This window comes from Pseudoliparis swirei, chromosome 21, assembly GCF_029220125.1.
Source record: "Pseudoliparis swirei isolate HS2019 ecotype Mariana Trench chromosome 21, NWPU_hadal_v1, whole genome shotgun sequence".
NCBI lineage: Eukaryota > Metazoa > Chordata > Actinopteri > Perciformes > Liparidae > Pseudoliparis > Pseudoliparis swirei.
In genome coordinates, this window is record NC_079408.1 from 16,120,174 (window position 1) to 16,143,495 (window position 23,322).

The following is a 23,322-nucleotide window of genomic DNA, read 5'->3' on the forward strand; positions in this document are numbered from 1 at the left end:
ATCACCTGAACCCCACCACCCTGGCCATGCTGCAGCAGCACAACTACATCCCTTACTTCAGAGGTATCAAAGCACGTGAGACCGAGACCTGGTCACATACAGACAAAGGACGACTTGCTGGAATCATTATGGCTAGAAACTAAAACCGTCAAGACCTCCCACAGCGCTCTGATCTGAAAGGGTCTCAAAGTGGCCCGAATAGAACAGGAGCAGACACAACTTTGGGGTTAGGATCAAAAATATGAAACTGAAACAGGATTCCTCACTGCAGCAGGTGCCGTCCTCTCTGTATCTGACTGTCCTAAAGAATGGAGTGCTGTGATAGGACCACTGAATGACTGACTTGGCATGGGCACCACATTAACCCTGTGTTGGAACCCCACTCTCTGGGTCTCTGGGTTCACCAAAGACCCACGAGTCACACTGGGACACACTGCCTTCGGGTCTGTAACCACTGAAGATGTTTTGACCTTATTTATTGAACCAAAGCCATGACACTGCTAATTGTATTCACAATAGCCCCCCCCCCCCTCCCCTGAACCACTGCAGAAAGGCCTTTCCAACCACCTCCCTTTATCTTCCTCACCCTCAGGGTTCAAACAGGACCCCATACCTGAACCTAGACCTAGGACCGCCCTGCATCTCAGTTTACCTCCTGCTAACGGTAAAGCCCCCCCAAGTTCTTCTCTCTCTCTGTGTCCCCCCTCCCAGTGGAATGATTAGCAGGCAGTGATGTTATTGTCCGGTCTTGTGGTGTTGGTACATGAGTAGGACCTCTCAGAGGTGTCCTTCTGCCTGCCTGTTCGCGTGTGGCTGTTGTTGTTGTTGTGCACGGTTGACCTTGACCCTGTTTGCCTGGCTTTGACTTCTGTTGTTTCCCCTCAATGGACACGTGTTCGTTGTCATGTCAACACGTTATCATTTGGTGTGAAGTCCTTGATATGAATCTGGAAGACTGCAGGCTGTGTGTGATGATACAAGGCCACTGAGGGTGATGAGGAAGTATTGTTTTGACTGAATCACATGAAATAATAATATGGTCAGCTAATATGATCCTTGGAAACAGCTGACACATATAAAGATGAGTCAGCACTATTACTAAGACTGTATCAGGTATACTCGTCAGATATCATCATCACCCAATGTTACAACAGATAGGATTAATACAAAATGCACTGTTTTTTATAGAGCCATACAAATGATAATAATTATTGTGAAAAATCGTTATAACTGTACGTGTGGCCACATTTGAATCAGGGCTGTCCCTGAAAAGGAAATCATTTGAACGTTATTTCGCTTTATCGCCGCATCAAAGTTGTAATTGATAAAGTCAGCAGCAATACCTTCACACACTATTGTTCCATCTGTAGTGTCCACTCTAATGTGCTTCCACTCATTCAGTTCATCCATCCAGTGCACTGATTAGTTTTCTTCATTTAGTGTTAGCGAAGCTTGCCCAGTTTACACTTCATCATGAGTCCCACTGCTCTTGTTGGTAAGAAGCCCCTGTGCTGCCTTCAAGCACTAAGATGAGCCTGTCAGCCCACTGCTCCTTTATAACGAAGGATGGCTCCACGCAGAGGAAGTGACCCACGGGGATCAATACAAGTTTATACTTCTTATTTCTTCTTCTTTCCTACTTACTGCTTGAGGTCATTTCCAAATGCCCCCTGCTTGTGTTTTCAAGGCGTTCATACGCTGAACATGTTTTGTTTAAATAGATCAGAACTCATTCAAAGTCAAGTGTGGCAGTCTCAATGTTGCAGACAAAGAGTTCCAACAGCAACAAGAAGTTATCATGAGTTCTACACAGAGCCCTACAGCATGAACACATTGATGGTGAGAAGAGCTAGAGAGGGGAGCAGCATTAACACATTGATGATGATGAGAAGAAGAAGAGCTAGAGAGGGGAGCAGCATGAACACATTGATGGTGATGAGAAGAAGAAGAGCTAGAGAGGGGAGCAGCATGAACACATTGATGATGATGAGAAGAAGAAGAGCTAGAGAGGGGAGCAGCATGAACACATTGATGATGATGAGAAGAAGAAGAGCTAGAGAGGGGAGCAGCGTGAACACATTGATGATGATGAGAAGAAGAAGAGCTAGAGAGGGGAGCAGCGTGAACACATTGATGATGATGAGAAGAAGAAGCGCTAGAGAGGGAGCAGCGTGAGCCTCCACTCTAACAGAAGATCAGGAACACGCGGCCCAGGGTTTTGGCATTGTTTCCATGACGGGGTGGAGAGGCTTAGAGGGGAGTTCTCCGATGAGGAAGATGAAAGCGAGGAGGGGGAGCGGAGGAATGGAATAGCCGGAGCGGGCCGAGCAGTAATTTGGGGCCTGGTTGCCAGTTGCATTGGCACAGAAGACGGTGTCTGCTGGCGTGGATCAGAGCGGTTCCTAACGCGCCGTGAAAGACAGGCTTTAAAGAGCTGTGAGCGACACGCATGCTTTGGTTTGTATTTAATGACCCCCACACCATCTTTTATATTTTCTTATTTCATCATTGTTTTATGAGTATTGAATGGCCTCCCTCCCATAGTGTCATATGTGTCATCTGTTCACATTCATTTGAACTCATCTCCTGCATAACTCCCCAAGGAGGATCTGCCCTACATTTAGACTTGAACTAAAAGTACTTTGGTGTGTGTGTGTGTGTGTTTATGGACATGTGTGTGTACATGCTGTGTGTGTCAGTGATCTCATCCACTTGCATCCAGATCGCTGCTTATGGTTCCTCTCTGTCTGAGGTAGGAGAGTGTGTGTTCAATCAACTAACACTCTTTCTCAACCTCCCTCCCGCTCTCCTCTCCCCTCCCTCCCTCCCTCCCTCCCTGTGTCTAACTCAAAACTCTGGACGTCGAGTGTTTATGACTTTTGGTCTTACGGTGTCAGTGACTCAATCACCCAGCCTGCCTGTGATGTCACAACCGACCCTGGTTGTGATTATAGATACACAACACACACACACACATGATGAGCAACATGTTAATGTCATGCATTTACAGCGATGACATAAAACCCAGAGGACAACTTTCAGGGGCATTGTTTACACCGACACGTAATAATAGAAGTATTCAGAATATCTTAAATAATATCATTTCTTTCAGGTGAATAATCGCTGTGGTGCTGCTGCTATCACTGATGAGCGCTTAGCATCGAGCTGTGATGCTAATGGAAGTAACTGACCCTTCGCTAAGCTCCGCCCACTGCTGCCGTGTCACACACGGTCACTATCTGCACGCCCTGAATACATAGAAACATTTATTGGTAAAAAAACTCAAAAGGGATTTCAGAGTGAGCAAACAGAAGCAAAAGCAGCTGAAAAAGTTCAGGTAGAAGCTAACGAGCGTCACCATTACTTATTGTTTGATCCACAGAACTCGGCTTCACCGCGCTCTGGCTCGTCTGGGTTGAACCTAATCGGGAGGCGCTCTGCGCAGGATGCAGCGACGGCGCTTTTCTTCAAGATAGATAGAGCAGATAGTGGAAATGGAGGCGAAGAACAACATTGGATTTGGCTCATGAGCATTACCAGAAGTGATGGACAGTGGTTGTGAGCGAGAGTCCACCGGTCCACATTCCAGGCCTCCTATAGCCATGAGCTTTAGGTAAAACAGATATCATTAAAGATAGCAGTGAGGCCTCGTTGACGGATGGCTGGGCGGTCTCTGTCTACAGCAGGGGTGTCCAAACTTTTTGCAATGAGGGCCAATTGTGATAAAGTCAAGATGCCCGAGGGCCAATAGTTCATTTAAACATTTTTTTAAACCACAAAAGTTACATGAATATAGACTGTTATAAAACAATGTATTTTAACTGTCACAATGACTTTTATTTTTTAAATGACAATGTAACCACATATAATAGAACCAAGTCTGCCTTTCATTCAGTCAGATAACAATGAAAACGCTGTATATAGAATACCTTACATTTCTATGAGTTACATAACGTTGCTTAATGAACATTTTAAACAGGAGTTATAAGTAATGCAAAGTGGTCTGTTATCATTACACTTACAAACTAATTAATTTTGACCTTATCTTTTACTAGATCTTTTCAGAAACACAATAGTTTGTCACATCTACAGGTTTTTCACTGTTAATGACATATGTTACCGTTCAACACACTTCACATTTAGCTTATTGTGGCTGCAATTAACCTGTTTTGCACTGAATACCTTTTCAAGATAATATCAATAAAGTGCAACCTGTGACAAATTAAACCAAATAAGATCAAGAATTTGGGCAAAACGAGTTTTACTGAGTGTTAGTTACACTGCATATATTTTCAAAATAACAAAAACGCGCAACCTTTGAAAAACAAAACAAGTGCAGATATGTTTGAGTCATCACGTTTTACTCTGTGTGATAAAATGGGCTTTCCACTTCACCTCTTTTTAAAACGGGGTTGCAGGCTTGATACGGCCACTCTCAATAATGCTCAATGTTGAGCTCTTGTTTTGAAGGGCAACAGCTGGAACGCTGAGCGGTAACACCTGGCAAATCGCCAATAATCTAGTCTGTCGCCCATGCGCAGCGTAACCGGTTAACGCTGTAACGTACACATTTACACGAAAGTAGGCGACAGGCATTTCGCTCTTTATTTATTAATGACTTAGTTTTATGTCCGTGTAGTTTGTAATATGTGAAGTTCTCAAACAAGGTCTTGAAATAAAAGAATCTGCATTTACCCTCGCGCCCCACCTCGTCTCTGCTCTAGCAGAGAGCTACTCTGAGACGACGTGTCCGTCTTCACCACCGTGGGAACGCAGAGGTATCGGTTTGCTGTTCCCGCGACATATTGGACGCTCTCTGCCGGCTGGTTGGAGCGCGCTCACCTGTATGTGCGCACCTGTCTGTGCGCATGGGGGCGGAGCTCCGCCGGGATACCGAGAGCCAGGAGAAGTGTGAATGCCACCACGTAGAGACAGAAATGACATGCCGCTGTGTCGATACGATCAATAATATACGACCGTTTAGTTGAATAAAACAACCTGACATTACTTATGTTGTAATCTGGCGCTGTAGAGAACATGTCAGTGGGGCGGACCCCCACCCTGTTCTCATGGTAGGGGAAACACTCGTAATTCCCACCGCTCCTGAAAGCGGTGGCCCTCACTGTCAACTTTTCTCCTTTTTTTTGCCGTCGCCATGGCAAATAGGTTTCGAGAAGGGTTCACGCCACGGATGCAGAGCCAGATACATTAGAAAGGAGGAATTACGTCTTTCAAGTTTTTATGATTTATTTATTCTGACAGATCTGGCGGGCCACAAATAACACATTATATGACCGATGTCGCGGGCCATATGAAATCTGACCGCGGGCCACCATTGGCTCGCGGGCCGGACTTTGGACACCCCTGGTCTACAGGATGTAAAGTATCTGCTGCTGGGCCAGATTGTCCAGCTGGTAGAACACCTAAAGGCCCAAAACTCACCTTATGCTCAGGGCTTCTCCAGAAGACCTGGAGGACGCTGCAGCGGGACAACGCGCTGTCACTTGATCTCTCCTCTCATCACGGAACACACAGTAGCTGGGGGGGGTGGTATCAAACACAGCTGGGCACGGCTGGGTCATCGAGTCACCTGCACCAATGTGATAGCCAACGCTTCCTTATTGACATGCTTACCTTAACGCTGCCTCTTTGCCCCCCAACACCCTTTGTCGTCCCCTCCACCCCTTCCCTTTCACCTCTCTGTGTCCAATGCCACCCAACTGAAGGCAGTGAAAGTGGCCGCAGTACCCCCAGCTTATCCACCTATTCTGATGGCAAATCCCCCTCCTCGACTTCTACATACGTGGCTGCTCCCCGGCACTTCCACGTACCAGGTAGGCCATGACCGCTCTGCTCGGCGGGCAGCTCTCACTGTTCCTCCATCTTTATGCAGATTCTAGAGAGTGACACTGAAAACACTCTCACCTCCACGCCGAGAAGAAAAGGATGTGTCGTTATGTAATGTGATACCACGGTTTAGGTAACCAACACATCAACACCACGCTGCGAAGCACTGCCTTGTTCAAAGTCTGAGTCCTACCAGACAACATGTCCCCACATGGAGGTTAGGAGAGATGTGTACATAACAAATAAACTCATTCCAGTTGATGAGGCCCATTGGTCTCCAGGAACATGCCTGAAGCCATCAGCGTGTGTTTGTTATCGGCCCTCATGCAAGAACATGTTTCCACTTTCATTCTAAACCTGCCACTTTCTGTAAGGCTTAATAAGTCTGATTGGACTAACTGGTAAACAGCTAGTTTACCAGTAAACAGCTTGTTTCATTGTTGACATCACAGACGCTCACGTCAGCATCCTCCAGATTCAGTTACAACAACGTAGGAGAAACCTTCGTCAACAAATGTGTGAATGCCAAGTTCCCTGAAATCACTCGTTGCTGCGTCCTAAGATTAAAGATAACATAAAGACACGGAGGGTTTTATTGTCATTGTCGATATACAACAACATTTGTTTTGATGGATCTGTTTGTGTCTCTTGGTTCTGGATCGTGAACAGTTGGATTGTGTTCTGCATATCTTCGTGTCCCGGTGATCTCACATGAGATTGCATCATTACGTTTATAATTGACACTTCGTTTGGAGCTGAGGGACAGTTTATCCGTCATGACCTCACAGAGGGACGTCCCTGAGCCGAGCCAGGAAGGCCCACGCAGCATGCTTCCTTGTGAGTGGTGTTTCCAACGCGGCGTGACAGCGTCTCTGGGCCGGCCGGTCCATCGGCAGTCCGATGGATGAGAACAGCCTCAACACAACACGACTCACATTATCTCTCAACTCTAATGTTGTGATGTGTATATTATTAATGATGGGGCCCTTTCTTCGTGGGTCATGTGTGGTCCCTGATATTGTTCTTGCTGTGCTGATTGTTATGAATCAAATAACCTCCCTTTCAACACAGAACAATACACTGATGCATGTTGATTTTGTTGCATGAATGATATTAAAAGTGCTGATGTTTCTGATGTGCCAAAATATTGATGACAACTGTTTTGAATCTGCGGCCCCCTTTTTTGCTCATCCCTCAATAGCTGCTAACTCATGCATCTTTTTCTCCATTCTCTCTCTTTCTGTTGGTTTCTTTTCTTTCCTCTGCGTCTGTTCACATCTTCAGAGACTCTGGTCAAAGATAATATCTATAGAAAACCCCCCATCTACCAGCAGCATGGTACAGTCTCCTTCCTCCTCTGGTCTGGTCTCTGCACGATGTGTTGCCCGTCATCTGTTCATCACACTCCTCTTCTCTCTGTCGCCTTCACTCATCTCCTAGACTCCATGGGTCTGCATGCACAGCGCTGCTGTGAGACTTCTACACTGTATCTAGGTCACACAATCATGCTTTCAATATATATCTAAATGATTGGGCAATGTGTGAGCAAACACAGGAAAACAGAGTTTTGCAACACAAGAGTTTTTGATGAAAGACCCTCCACATGCTGAAACATTAACAGAAAGCATGTTGCCTTTCTAACCACACCCTCATCAGTGATGTCACAGGAGATGTTTCTCATTAGGTGACAAATGAAAAACACTTTCTCCGTGGAGCACAGTGCAGCAGCAGGTTTTCTAGATGTGGCAACACAGAGTTACATTTGGCCCTGCAGTTAAATTCCAATAACTGATGATTGCAACACTGATTTATTTTGACATTCCAACCCATTTGTGGCTGATTGTTGGGGTCGGGGCTCTTGGATGTTACAGTAATGTGCTCACCTTGTTCAAGCATGTCTGCTCTCATCCCTCCGGCTCATGTGTTGGTTCTCGTGGTGATTCTGTACTTGGTTCAGTGCTGTGATGATCGCCGTTCAAACCTCCTTCTCTCCCGAGCCACCATCTGTGTGTCCTGATTCGTGATGTACGGTGTTCAATGTATCAGCTCCATCACCCAAAGAAATGCATCTTCATTAAGTGACAAGTAAACCGACTGCATATGGAATAGTCCTACAGATGCAGTGTGTCTGCATCTTGACTGAGGAGCCGGCTCAAGGTCACTGACAAAGGTCAGACTGTCCTTTACCCATGGAGCTGAGGAAAGTGAAACTACAGGAACAATGGACGTTATTTGATACATGATAAGAGAGTTTTTTTGCCAAAGTTATCTAGATAACTAGTTCCATATGCAAATGCTTTAGCATCATGTTAGGTGATCTTATTCAAATTCAATTCAAAATCACAAACTCCCCTCAGAGGTCTTTACAATCTGTACACAAACAACATCCCTGACCTTTGATCAGATCAGGAACAACTCCCCAAAAAACGGAGAAAAAAAATTTCACAGGGAAAGAAGTGAAGAAACCGTATGTGTGCAAAAGAAAGGATTCACCCTGTCCAATGAAGTTGTGCTCTTGGAATGTTGATTCACATCTGATACCATGAACAATAGTATGGATAACAAACCGTATGTAGAAGGTACAACACAGGTTAACACCATTTAGTTTAGCATATATACAAATGAAGTGATGTAATGACTTCTAGGATTCCCTTTCATTAAGAATAAGTGATGGAATGACTTCTATGATTCTCTTCTATAAAGAATAAGTTATGTAATGACTTCTATGATTCTCTTCTATAAAGAATAAGTGATGTAATGACTTCTAGGATTCATTTCTATTAAGAATAAGTGATGGAATGACTTCTAGGATTCCCTTCAAGTGAAGATAACATCATAAAATACCTTCCAGTTCAGAACCCGTGGTGAAGTAGCCCTTATACCACCGATGTAATGCTCACTCAGACTTTACATCTTCTCCACAATCTACTAATTAGAGTTCAACATATCTTGAGTACAAGTGGAAACCTTGGGCTGACGGGGTCACTAGAAAAGGGAAAGGAGGTCAACAAAAATAGATCTTTGGTAATACCGATTATTGAAATGCAGTCATTTGGTGTCATGGATCAACATCTGTGGTCAGGCCTTGACCTCGGCCAGTGGTCCCAGACCATATCTTTATGACCTTCATTGTAGACAGGACTGTGACGAGGTCTGGCTCTGGTGACCCATGGGTCAGACTCCCAACATGTCAGTGCAGAGCTCTCTGGATAATGTTGACAGCCTCCTATCAACTCCCTGTCGAGAGCATGCTGATGTCATGGTGGTGGGGTGGTTGGCTGTAGAGTCGATAGTTCAGGGCAGCTGAGCTCAGATGGTCCGGCATATTAACATCTGACTGTTTTACAGCTTCCAGATCATCATGGCAGGATGGAGAGGATAGCAAGGTGGGTCTGTGTGTGTGTATGTCACTTCTCAAGTCATTTTATTAAACTGTAAACATGCTGTTCATCTAGTTACTAATTCACTAACTCATACAATCATCCACCACTTCTTTCCCCACACACACACACACACACAACCTCCCCTCTCTCTGCCCCTCTGTCTCTCTCTCTGTAGAGGACCAGTTGGATGATCTTGAAGAGTGAGATTGATGGACAGATGGGTCCAGAAGACCTGGACCCCTGCAAATCGACCTGCAGTCTGCCCTCTGACATCTCCCAGTCTAGTGAGTAGCTCGTCTCCAGTCCAGCCAGGTGTGAGTGGCATGAATCAAACTAAATTGATGTTGACGGGAAGCTATACAAATATCTATCAATTTATCTTGGCAGATATCCCCTACAATAAGTCTGCATCTTTACCGGGTTATGGAAGGAATGGCATCTATAAGGTGAGCTGCACTAGAACACCACGTGTGCTTGTAGGACATGAGCATGTACTTAACATATAGTATATATATTATATATATATGGCATATATATGGCATATCTATATAGATATAGACCTCAGGACCAGAGCTAGGATTATAAAACCCAAACTGTAATAAATTCTCATTGTTCCTGAACACATCTTTTACCTTTCATAAACCGTCATCCAAACCGTTAACTCGCATTAGTATTTGCATATTTTCATCAAGCCAAAGTTACACAATACCCTTACTCTAATTAAGTTATAACCAGACCCGTCTTATTCTAGTCCGGCTTAAAGACTTGACTCGGGCCACAGCAGGGGGTGTGCTTGATTTGTGTTGGCTGTCAGAATCACTACCTCCACGGTGCATGGAGAAGGAAAAGTTCTGAAGAAATAGAACTCTGAACCCAATGAAGGCCCAAAGGTGACGCGTTACCTCATCACCACGCCAAGCACACCCTCAGATTAAAGGACCTTTAACCTTTGGCTGCTTCAACAGAAGAAGAGCCGTCATTGGCCGAGGGTTTGATGTTTCTTATCCAGACTCTGAGTTACAGGAGTCAATCAGACCTTCATCTTTACAGGATATTACATCACACTTGATGCTAATCAACACAGGAAACCTCAGAGCAGCAGCTCACTTCATTTACACACGTTTCCCCTGTTTAAAAACAAACTTTAACACGCTTTTCTGCCACTGTTTTAGTATCAGATGACACAGTCAGTACCAGCACACACAGGTTCTGGTTTATTATGAGAGGGTATTTAGAGTATCTGCCACTGGAGTAATGTTGCTGCTCTCACTGTGTGCCTGTTGATGGAATCAGGACAAACAGAGATGAACATCAGGAGCCATGGCAGAACAAGGATATCAAACTGATGATGTGTTGGTTCAGTGTGGTGGAATATTTGTATTATTCTATTAAATGTAGACTAATTTAACATCATACTTGTGCAAGCACATTGCTTACATATGTAATGACTTAATGTGTGTACTCAAATATTATAAATGACTCGTCTACAGTCCCTCTGTACAGTACTCTGTGCACAGTGATGCTTTGGGTGAAATGATAACAAGGCCACTGTTATTATGCTTAACACATTTACCATGTTCAAAATCATAGTTCAGCATGTTAGCTATTTAGCACCAAACACAAAGTCAAGATGGGAATCACCCCATTTTAAACTGTATTTGCATAAAACAGTACAGTAAGTAACCATTGGCCGCAATGCCGCATTATAGAAGCATCACACTTTGACCCACATTACCTTTCTAGCTAATAACTTATCTACAAGCATAGACAGCACATATGGGTACTTCACTAAATGATTAGACCACACCCCTCTTGGGGGGATAGAAAACAGACGATCCAATGGAGTTGCGTTTGTTGATTAACTCTATTGGTGGACACACAACCAAACACTCTCTAACATCGGTTGTTCCCTGTAGCAGCTCTATTGCCGCTACCCGTGGGTTTCCCCCAAAAGCTCCAAGGATCAGCCAGGCACACAGAGGTTTCGTTGGACGACATATTTATTGGTATCACACCACACTTCAGCAGACCGCAACACTGCGCCTCTGCTCACTTGCCCCTCTACCTCCAGCTCTGCTGCCCTTTTATATCAGCAGCATCGGCTGCTGACTGATTACCAATTAGTCAGAGCAGCTGGCTGATTGTCAACCAGCCAGCAGCCGAGGCCAGATTGGGGACAGCTGCCACATTGGGAGCACATCAAGGGCAAAGGCACATCAAGGGCAAAGGCAGTCAACAAACGGCTTTCAGATGAATCCTGGCTCTGATGAAGACCAGCAGTAATCTTGGAGACTTGGAGAAAGCAAGAACATCTGCATGCTGGTCTACCTGGTCTCTGTTTACATGTGTGTGTGTGTGTGTTCCTATAGGCTGCTGAGATGGTGGCTGATGAAGTGGACCCAGACTCTCAGAGCTGGGGAGGCATGAGAGGTGAGAGTGACAACAGATTGACAATGTTTATTAGGGTCCGAGCGACAGACGAAGTCTGACCGAGAGGAACCTATTGAAATTGTTAGGGGTATTATTAGGGTCCGAGCGGCAGACGAAGTCTGACCGAGAGGAACCTATTGAAATTGTTAGGGGTATTATTAGGGTCCGAGCGACAGACGAAGTCTGACCGAGAGGAACCTATTGAAATTGTTAGAATTCTTATTATTATTAGGGTCCGAGCGACAGACGAAGTCTGACCGAGAGGAACCTATTGAAATTGTTAGAGTTCTTATTATTCTTCTTCTGGATTTTTATTTTAGAACATTGGGGGCATATTGGGGGTATGTATCATATCCCAAAACTCACCAAATTTGGCAAGCTTGTCAGGCTTGGTGAAAATAGACGGATGACACCGACCTCGAAATTCGGCTTTCAAAAATTGCTCTCTAGCGCCACCTGGAAGTTGCACCGGCGACGCCCCTCACCCAGTATGGTCAAATGACTAGCTTTTATTTTTCCCAAGTCCACTTGGACCTGCTCTACAAAAAAGCCTCTCAGGACCCTAAGCTCCGCCTACTTAAATTTTCCGCCATATTTTTTTTGGTGAAAAACACATCAGTGGCGTTTGCTCCGACATACGGGGTCCAATTCAAACCAAACCTATTGGAGATAATGATCATGGAAGCTATATCATCTAAGATCTATCATCTTTTTCCAAATATATTATTGTGCTAAGCATCTATGGCCGAACGAACATTTTAGGGGCGTGTCCTGTTTTGTAATGCTCATAACTTCAACACTATTGGGAGTAAAAAATAACAGACTGTCAGGATATGTGCAGAAGGAAGCCTGAAACATTCACAACAAATTTCGTGCAATTTGAACCGTAGGGGGCGCTACAATAATTCACCAAATTTGGCCGTTTTGGGCGTTTTTTGCCGTTTTTCGCTTGATTTGGCCCTTTTCCACTTTTTCCCCATCGATTATTTCTCCCACAAAACGCCAACAGAATCGGCTAAAAATCAGTTTTATAGAATCTCAAGACTTGAATAATGAACACTGTGAAAAAAAACGGACTTTTCGTCGGTAGAAAATTTACGCTTTTTTACTGCCAATAATTTTTTACTTTCTGTGATTTCTTTATGTTAAAAACTATTGCTTAAACTCATCCAATACTTCCCCAAAAAATCATGTGTGATGCCAGTCAAGGCCTGAACACATTCAAATGAAGAAACAAGAACATTTCTTGGAGGAACACCTATTGATCACCTATTGAGAAGTAAAATAACCAAATTGTTCTGCCCTAAATAATGTGAGCTCCTACGGCTGCCTGTAATCCAGCTGACTCATAGCTCACCATCATAAGTGTTGGTCTGGACACCTGGAGATGCGTGTTCGATTCCAAGACAAGGCAGCTTTTTTTCATCACTTTTTTTTTTTACATTGAATTTACATGACGTGATCTCTACTTCACATAGGGACACACGACGCATGAATATGTTCACGTAGTTAAAGCGCCACCTAGTGGCTCAACTGGACTTCCTTCAGTCCGCCCCAAATTTGTTTGACTAGCCCGTTATTTAGAATGGAATAAGAACTCTCTCTCTCTCTCTCTTTTTCTCTCTCTTCTCTCTGTCTCCTCTCTCTCTCTCTCTCTCTCTTCTCTCTCCTCTCTCTCCCTCTCTACTGCCCTCCTCGCTGGTCTGATACGGATCGGTATTGCCCTCTTACGTCATTTTCAAAATGAGCTATATTGATAGACAGCCAAGAGCAGTGATCCTCAAACTAAGGCCCGCCTCCACATTTGGCCCGGCCCGCTGAACAATACCAGAGAGGCATTGTGATTTTTTTTTCAGTCTGGCCACGCAAATCCTAGACTAGCCCGTTATTTAGAATGGAATAAGAACTCTCTCTCTTTCTACTCTCTCTCTCTTTTTCTCTCTCTTCTCTCTCTCCTCTCTCTCTTTTCTCTCTCCTCTCTCTCCCTCTCTCTACTCTAACATAACTAACGTCAGTAAACAGCTGGACGAGGCTTTTAAATCACGGATTTCGTGAGTTTTTGTTTATTTATTTTTACTTCACGTAGGGACACGTGATGCATGAATATGTTCACGTAGTTAAAGCGCCACCTAGTGGCGAAACTGGACTTTGTCGAGTCTGCCCCAAACTTGTCGTGCTCGTTATAAGTCGCGGCCCGAGTCGAGTCCGACTGGCGCGCCCTCGGCCGAGCGGGCCGGCATCGCGCCGGCTCCCCCGACCGGCGTGGGTGAGCGAGGACCCGTTCGACGCTGCTTGCAGCTTTAATTCCGCTTTTTATTTTTGAACATTGGGCGCATATTGGGGGTATGTATCATATCCCAAAACTCACCAAATTTGGCAAGCTTGTCAGGCTTGGTGAAAATAGACGGATGACACCGACTTCGAAATTCGGCTTTCAAAAATTGCTCTCTAGCGCCACCTGGAAGTTTGACCGGCGACGCCCCTCACCCAGTATGTTCAAACGACTAGCTTTTATTTTTCCCAAGTCCACTTGGACCTGCTCTACAAAAAAGCCTCTCAGGACCCTAAGCTCCGCCTTCTTAAATTTTCCGCCATATTTTTTTTGGTGAAAAACACATCAGAGGCGTTTGCGCCAACATACGGGGTCCAATTCAAACCAAACCTATTGGAGATAATGATCATGGAAGCTATATCATCTAAGATCTATCATCTTATTTCAAATATATCATTGTGGTAAGGATCTATGGCCCAACGAACATTTTAGGGGCGTGTCCTGTTTTGTAATGCTCATAACTTCAACACTATTGGGAAGAAAAAATAACAGACTTTCAGCTTATGTGCAGAAGGGAGCCTGAAACATTCCCAGCAAATTTCGTGCAATTTGAACCGTAGGGGGCGCTACAATAATTCACCAAAGTTGGCCGTTTTTTGGCGTTTTTTGCTTGATTTGGCCAGTTTCCACTTTTTCCCCTTCGATTATTTCTCCGACAAAACGCCAACAGAATCGGCTAAAAATTAGTTTTATAGAATCTCAAGACTTGAATAATGAACACTGCGAAAAAAAACGGACTTTTCGTCGGTAGGAAATTTACGTTTTTTTACTGCCAATAATTTTGTACTTTCTGTGATTTCTTTATGTTAAAAACTATTGCTTAAACTCATCCGATACTTCTCCAAAAAATCATGTGTGATACCAGTCAAGGCCTGAACACATTCACACGAAGAAACAAGCACATCTCTTCGAGGAACACCTATTGATCACCTATTGGGAAGTAAAATAACCAAATTTTTCTGCCCAAAATAATGTGAGCTGCTACGGCTGCCAGTAATCCAGCTGGCTCATAGCTCACCATGTTAAGTGTTGGTCTGGACACCTGGAGATGCGTGTTCGATTCCAAGACAAGGCAGCTTTTTTTCATCACTTTTTTTTTTTACATTGAATTTACATGACGTGATCTCTACTTCACGTAGGGACACACGACGCATGAATATGTTCACGTAGTTAAAGCGCCACCTAGTGGCTGAACTGGACTTTGTCGAATCCGCCCCAAACTTGTCGCGCTCGTTACAAGTCACGGCCCGAGTCGAGTCCGACCGGCGCGCCCTCGGCCGAGCGGGCCGGCGTCCCGCCGGCTCCCCGACCGGCGCGGTTGAGCGAGGACCCGTTCGATGCTGCTTGCAGCTTTAATTATTATTCCGCATCTTATTTTTCCTCTTTGACCGCATATTGGGGGTATGCATCATATCCCCAATATGCGGTCAAAGAGGAAAACTACAAGTAGTCCCGCTCACTAAATGCGGGACTACTTGTAGTTCCTAGAGTCTTAAAAAGTAGAATGGGAGCCAGAGCCTTTAGTTATCAAGCTCCTCTTTTATGGAACCAGCTTCCAATTTCAGTCCGGGAGGCAGACACAGTCACCTCGTTTAAGAGTAGACTTAAGACCTTCCTCTTTGACAGAGCTTATAGTTAGGGCTGAATCAGGTTTGCCCTGGTCCAGCCCCTTGATATGCTGCTATAGGCTTATAGCTGCCGGGGGACGTTTTAGGATGCACTGAGTACCTATCTCCTCTTTTTCTCTCCTTAAGGATGAATTTTCATCTCTCAATCACACGTTACTAACTCTGCTTTCTCCCGGAAGTCCTTTTGACTTTACGTCTCATGGGGTCATCGGACCCTATGAGACGGCATAGATCCTATCTGCCTGATGGATCGTCAGGGTCGTGGAATTCCTGCTCATGACTACGCCACTGTCCTGTTGAGACTCCGCCCACTCCTCCTCCCCACCGCCATCTGCCTGATGGATCGTGGAGGTCTCCATCGTGGAATATGCCTACTATGAACTATTCATACACTCTGTCATATTCATTGAATGTATTTTAACTCTAAATCTGTCCTTCTGTACACATTACATCTATTGCATCTGTCCATCCTAGGAGAGGGATCCTCCTCTGTTGCTCTCCTCCAGGTTTCTTCCCTTTTTTTCCCCCTGAAGGGTTATTTGGGAGTTTTTCCTGGTCCGATGTGAGGTTTTGGGGCAGGGATGTCTATGTGTACAGATTGTAAAGCACTCTGAGACAAATTTGTAATTTGTGAAATTGGGCTATACAAATAAACTGAATTGAATTGAATTGAATCCCAAAACTCACCAAATTTGGTATGCTTGTCAGGCTTGGTGAAAATAGACGAGTGACACCGACCTCGAAATTCGGTTTTCAAAAATTGCTCTCTAGCGCCACCTGGAAGTTTGACCGACGACGCCCCTCACCCAGTATGTTCAAATGACTAGCTTTTATTTTTCCCAAGTCCACTTGGACCTGCTCTACAAAAAAGCCTCTCAGGACCCTAAGCTCCGCCTACTTAAATTTTCGGCCATATTTTTTTTGGTGAAAAACACATCAGAGGCGTTTGCTCCGACATGTGGGGTCCAATTCAAACCAAACCCATTGGAGATAATGATTATGGAAGCTACATCATCTAGGATCTATCATCTTTTTTCAAATATATCATTGTGGTAAGGATCTATGGCCCAACGAACATTTTAGGGGCGTGTCCTGTTTTGAAATGCTCATAACTTCAAAACTATTGGGGAAAAAAAATAACAGACTCTCAGGATATGTGCAGAATGGAGCCTGAAACATTCACAGCAAATTTCGTGCTATTTGAACCGTAGGGGGCGCTACAATAATTCACCAAAGTTGGCGTTTTTTGGCGTTTTTCGCTTGATTTGGCCAGTTTCCACTTTTTCCCCTTCGATTATTTCTCCCACAAAACGCCAACAGAATCGGCTAAAAATCAGTTTTATAGAATCTCAAGACTTGAATAATGAAGACTGTGAAAAAAAACGGACTTTTCGTCGGTAGAAAATTTACGTTTTTTTACTGCCAATAATTTTGTACTTTCTGTGATTTCTTTATGTTAAAAACTATTGCTTAAACTCATCCAATACTTCCCCAAAAAATCATGTGTGATGCCAGTCAAGGCCTGAACACATTCACATGAAGAAACAAGCACATTTCTTGGAGGAACACCTATTGATCACCTATTGAGAAGTAAAATAACCAAATTTTTCTACCCAAAATAATGTGAGCTCCTACGGCTGCCTGTAAACCAGCTGGCTCATAGCTCACCATGTTAAGTGTTGGTCTGGACAACTGGAGATGCGTGTTCGAATCCAAGACAAGGCAGCTTTTTTTCATCACTTTTTTTTACATTGAATTTACATGAGGTGATCTATACTTCACGTCGGGACACACGACGCATGAATATGTTCACGTAGTTAAAGCGCCACCTAGTGGCTCAACTGGACTTCCTTCAGTCCGCCCCAAATTTGTTTGACTAGCCCGTTATTTAGAATGGAATAAGAACTCTCTCTCTCTCTTCTCTCTTTCTCTCTCTTCTCTCTCTCTCCTCTCTCTTCTCTCTCTTTTTCTCTCTCTCCTCTCTCTGTCTCCTCTCTCTCCTCTCTCTTCTCTCTCTCTCTCTCTCTCTCCCTCTCTCTACTGCCCTCCTCGCTGGTCTGATACGGATCCGTATTGCCCTCTTACGTCATTTTCAAAATAAGCTATATTGATAGATAGCCAAGAGCAGTGGTCCTCAAACTAAGGCCCGCCTCCACATTTGGCCCGGCCCGCTGAACAATACCAGATAGGCATTATGATTTTTTTTTTCAGTCTGGCCACGCAAATCCTAGACTCGCCCGTTATTTAAAATGGAATAAGAACTCTCTTTCTCTCTCCTCTCTCTCTTTTTCTCTCTCTTCTCTCTCTCTCCCTCTCTCTACTCTAACATAACTAACGTCAGTAAACAGCTGGACGAGGCTTTTAAATCACGGATTTCGTGAGTTTTTGTTTATTTATTTTTACTTCACGTAGGGACACGTGATGCATGAATATGTTCACGTAGTTAAAGCGCCACCTAGTGGCGAAACTGGACTTTGTCGAATCTGCCCCAAACTTGTCGTGCTCGTTATAAGTCGCGGCCCGAGTCGAGTCCGACCGGCGCGCCCTCGGCCGAGCGGGCCGGCGTCCCGCCGGCTCCCCCGACCGGCGTGGGTGAGCGAGGACCCGTTCGACGCTGCTTGCAGCTTTAATTTCCTATTCTGTTTCTATTCTTGTTAAATCTTTTGTTCGTGGTGATAGGTGCATCAGCTTATTTCCTAAAATACAAACAATACACTCTGCAGATACCAAAGACGGTAAACCTTTCTTATCCTGTTGGCTCTGCTACAGCACTTTGGATTTTAAATTAAACAATGTCTGAGGTTTAGGGTCTGACTTTGGGGAAATCTTTTAAAAACTAGACTTCTTGCCCTTCTTGAACAATTCAATCATTCTATACATTGGTATGTCAATCAATCAACCCTAACCACCAGCTGAGCAGACTGAAGTCTGATATTAGCAAGAAGCAGAGACGCTCAAGGATCCAAGTCTTGAGTCTTTGAGTTAGAGTCCAAGTCGAGTCGTGAGCTTTGAGCTAGAGTCCAAGTCAAGTCTTGAGTCTTTGAGCTAGAGTCCAATTCTTAAGTCTCTGAGCTAGAGTTCAAGTCTTGAGTCTTTATGCTAGATTCCAAGTGTTGAGTCTTTATGCTAGAGTCCAAGTCTTGAGTCTTCAGTCATAAGTCCAAATAAAGTTTTGAGTCTCCTATATTTGTCATAAATGTTTTATCATATGCTATCCGGTCTGTTTAGAACACGGCATACCTATCTTTAAGGAATTCAAGCTTGGACTATATCATTATTCTTTTTTCTTTTAGCATAAAATGACAGCTTTGATTTGTTGTTTTGTCTTTGGTCACTTTGAAAAATAATATTGTTGCTATTTTAAAACACACAAGGAATTAAATAACTGTATTGTTCCCCTAAAAATGGATATTGGATGGTTCAGTAAAATATTGCTAACATTATTAGGCATGCAATTATGACTGTATTCTATAGTTGTATTGGGTTTCCAACTAATGACAGATTATAATCTACTGTGATTTAGCACATCCCTCTAGCCTTTCCAACCTGTTTCTAAATGTCCAAGTGAACTCATGTCACTGTGTGTGATTTAGGATTTGAGACCAGGACATGCTGCTGGCTGTAGTCCAGGTCTGGCTGTAGTCCAGGTCTGGATCCCCGCCCAGGACTTCAAACAGTCAATGACTGCATAGGATTGCTACCTGATATTCAAAATGATGATTTAATCTTTTAGGTTTTTGTCAATTGATCCTTTGACTTTGGATCACATACAATGAGCAAACCTCGGCAATGAAACACGTATTCAGCATCTGCAATTGTGTTATTCAATTAATTATAAAAGCATAAATGTTGAAAATACAGTTCCCCCTTCTCAATATCAAAATGTGTTGCTTTGGTTTATCTTTTGACAGTAAACTAAATATCTTTTTCTGTTAGTTAGATATCATGTTGCAGCCCTATCTAATTCAGGATAATACTAAATTACTGTACGAGTGTAAAGTTACTTCTCTAATATAGTTGTATTACCTCTGTCTTTAATCAAATAGCCGGTTTTCACACAGTTACTGGTCCTTTGTACAAAGCTCTAATGCCAGTGTGACTATGACCAGGTCTTTTACTTCTAGAGCCGAGAACCCCCAAGATAAAGTATGTTGTTGCTAGGGCTGGGCACGTTAACGCGTTAATCTTGCGTTAACGCATCAATTAATTAACGCCGACAATTATTTAATCGCGCGTTAACGCAGGTTTTATTATTTATTTTATTATTGTAAAAGTTTGTTGCTCACAGGGTTTTATTTTGTAAAAGTCTGCTACTGATTGCTGCGGAACCGGAAAAGAAACTCATTCGCGGTTTAACAAACATGGAGAAGAGTACGGAGATTTTAAATGGCCATTTTCAATTTAAAGTTCTTAAAGACGGCGGAGTCGACAGAAACAAAGTAATGTGTAACCACTGCCAAGATGAATCGTCTTATCACCGGAGTACTTCCAGCCTTAAATATCATTTAAATGCTAAACACACCGTTGATGCCAGCAAATCATACAACCAAACACACAGTGGAGCGAGGCTTCGGCAGACTACGCTAGCTGCAGGGAGGAGATAAACCAAGGCAAGAGAAGCTAACCAATGCCATAGCGAAGTGGAGAGCTACAGACTGCAGGCCGATTAGTTAGGGTGACCAGCCGTCCGGTTTTCCCCGGACATGTCCTGCTTTTGAGACTTAAAAAATGCGTCCGGCAGGGATTCCAACTCTGGGTTTTTACAAACTAGTATTTACCCCTTACAAGTTTTGGAAATGGTATCTCCCTTATGTTCCACCTTCTTATGCGAGCTCTGACAGTATAGAGAACAGTCATTGGTCGACCGATCTCAGGGTTGCCAGATACACGATAATTATCCTCCAAATACAACAATTTTGAGCCTTTGGTACGATACTTCACCATCTCCAATCTGGCAACACGGAGCACGTTGCCGCCTCCACTAGTTCATTGTTGTTTGTGCGGCATGCTATACACTACAACCAGCGCCGCCGCTCCCATAACGCACTACGCGCTGTGCGTAGGGCACCAAGTCCTGAGGGGGCTCCACAAAATAGGCAACTAAAAAATCCTCAGATATAATAATTATAATGCCGATATTATTTCAGTCTAGAAATATAAGGCACCTTTTAGGCATGTATATCACAAAACAGGCAGAACAAGAGAGATGTTTAATCGCAGCCCCCCCCCCCCTGCTTCGCGCACAGTCTCCAGCGTTCTGTCACAGTATCTCTGCATAACAGTGCGTTGGACAATGTCCTGACAGATTTTATGGCACTTTAGTTCATATGGCAGACAGTACATTTAAAATAAGTGTCAAGTTCTAGGAATTGACAAACTGCACTGAAAGTGTTTTCTGGTGTCTCACTCTAACATTCATATGGCAGAACATTTAAATAGAAGTGCGCTATACACTACTTTTGAATTAATTATTGGATTTTGCGTATACAAATGCGATTAATCAGGGAAATCATGCGATTAATCACGATTAAAATTTGTAATCGTTGCCCAGCCCTAGTTGTTGCAAAAGGTCACACATCGTAAATCATAACATGTCAAAGGGCCCGCGATACCTTTTCTTTGAGTGCAGATCTCAGGTCAGTTTACAATCCCTGTGAGCAAACCTGCAGAGCCCTGCAGCGCTGGCTCCAGATCAGTTACTGGAGGTGACAGCGTAGAGAAGCTGTGTCATGAGGTCATGAGGTCATGTTTCAGCTGCAGAATTACTGACGCATGTTTACAATTGTGTTTGTGTGTGTGTGTGCTTAGCAACTATTTGTATGCTTTTGATGCCTTTGAAACCTAATATTCCTGAAGACATTTGAGTCCTGCTCATGCTCTGTGGTGGTAGTTTTCATAATGGGTCTGTTATTGAAAACCAGAACGTGTTATTCCACCAGATTAACTCTTTCTTTGTCTCTTTTCCTCCATCACAGAATACAAGGTAAGATGTTCCTCATTTGTTAACGTTCTTGGCAGCTTTGTTCGTACCTATAATAACTCCTAATGGTGTTCTCTAATACATCTCCCACAATGCTTTGTGTTTGCCAGATCTTCCCTTATGAAATGCTGTCAGTGATGCACAGAGTCAAAGTGAAGCTTCCCAGAGAAGTGGATCGCACCAGACTGGAGGTGAGCTCCGAGTTCTTCTGCTTCTACCCTCAGGTCTGTAATCAGCTGAGAACATGTCAGCTGTGGTTTCCAGAAGGAAGAAGCCGAGTTCTGTGATGTGGAGCCAGACGGCTCCGCCAGGCGGGACTTTGTAAAGCTGGCTGAACGGTCGCTTCGTTGCTTCTTTTATTGTTTTTCAGAAATAGATATATTGTTGGGCCAAAGCTACGTGGAGTGGGCCATCTTCTGTAATCTGTAATCATTGGCAGTGGTGTGCTTCTCCTCTCTGACTCGTATCACGTTACTCTTGCACTGGAAGACGCCAAGTTCCATGTCTTGAAATACAAAAATGAAGCTTTAGGCTCAACGTCCCGTAATAACTCATTTCCTGCAGTTGTTATTCTTACGCAACCCATTTACAGATTCAGAGCGTTTATTAAGTTTCTTCAGTTGAAAACAGGACGTATTTAGTCCCAATTTGAAGACTGTAAATTGTGGGTGTTCTTGCGGTGCAGCGGCCCAACTCTCAAAAGAGTTTTCACCCTCATTACAATATTTAAAATGTCAGCAACCCTACGCAGAGCAGAAACACAACTTAAGGAATCATTCAAGATCTTTGAAGCAACATCCATCAACTTGTGTGTGTGTGTGACGTGACGAGCTGGAGCCAAGATGTAGTCGGCCCCCTCGGACGACAGTTACAGTGTGTCATGGTGCTACTCTGACAGTCTGGTGATCAATGTTGCATCATTCAGCTTGTTGATCCAAGCACACACTGTGATTTAAGCAGTTATTAGTGCTCTGTAATGACCAAACACACAAGTTAGTAAGGATATTTTACATTCATGTACTTTATAGTAAAGGCAGAGATTTTTTATTTTTATAAAGTCATCAATTACATATTTTGCTACATTTTAATTTTTACATTTCAGTGCCAAAACATTCGAATGTTTGACCATGAAACTTAAACTAAACAGTTTATGGAGAGTTTTAGTGTGAATGTAGCCTGAGGCTGCGTGTGCCTTCTGTCCCAGAAGAGAAGGGAACAATAAGCGGTGACGGGATAGAAAGTTAGCCTCCAAAGATTCTAGTAATAATAACTTCATGATGCAACACTTTGTGCTGAATAATAGAGATTGTCTCCTCCACATTATCCTGTCAGCGTGGCAGGTGGAACATTAAAGGGAGCTGCTGGATGTTTTCCCCTCAGGGGAGCGCTCCACATTCCTCCCTCTGTTGGTTGCTATGGAAACCAGGTGAAGGCTGCCTCTAATTTACTCTCACTGCCATCATAGAGACGCACACCTGCTGAGCCCAGTGCAGCCAACGTGTTACATAAAACACCATGTGCTTTGGTCTAAATCAGTACCATCAGGTTGTCTTTCTGGGTTTGGGCTCGCAGCTTTGGATGAGCTCATGGACCTCAGCACAGAAGACCTTAGGACGGGGCCAATGGCTCCTATGTGATGGCACTCTGAGTGAGAGGCAGGAGGCAAGAGACAGAGGTCAGGAGGCAGAGGTCAGGTGACAGGAGGCAGGAGACAGAGGGGAG

At 43.9% G+C, this 23,322-nt stretch overlaps 1 protein-coding gene across 11 annotated transcripts in view; it reads left to right on the forward strand.

Annotated features, from left to right (window-relative positions):
* The window catches only part of ablim2 (actin binding LIM protein family, member 2), a 96,064-nt gene that overhangs the window by 69,053 nt on the left and 3,689 nt on the right, over positions 1-23,322 (forward strand). For 6 of the 11 annotated variants that reach the window (XM_056443042.1, XM_056443041.1, XM_056443043.1 and 3 more), the window contains 8 exons: positions 1-63; positions 5,727-5,834; positions 7,132-7,185; positions 9,196-9,233; positions 9,406-9,514; positions 9,618-9,676; positions 11,600-11,689; positions 18,250-21,602. The exon at positions 1-63 is cut by the window's left edge and continues 216 nt beyond it. In XM_056443042.1, coding sequence (XP_056299017.1) covers positions 1-63; positions 5,727-5,834; positions 7,132-7,185; positions 9,196-9,233; positions 9,406-9,514; positions 9,618-9,676; positions 11,600-11,689; positions 18,250-18,420 — 692 coding nt within the window. In that variant the 3' untranslated portion in view covers positions 18,421-21,602. Of the gene's footprint in view, positions 64-592; positions 665-5,726; positions 5,835-7,131; positions 7,186-9,195; positions 9,234-9,405; positions 9,515-9,617; positions 9,677-11,599; positions 11,690-18,249; positions 21,604-21,710; positions 21,792-23,322 lie in introns of those variants that run through there. The other 5 variants (XM_056443050.1, XM_056443051.1, XM_056443052.1 and 2 more) reach the window with 4 other exon arrangements.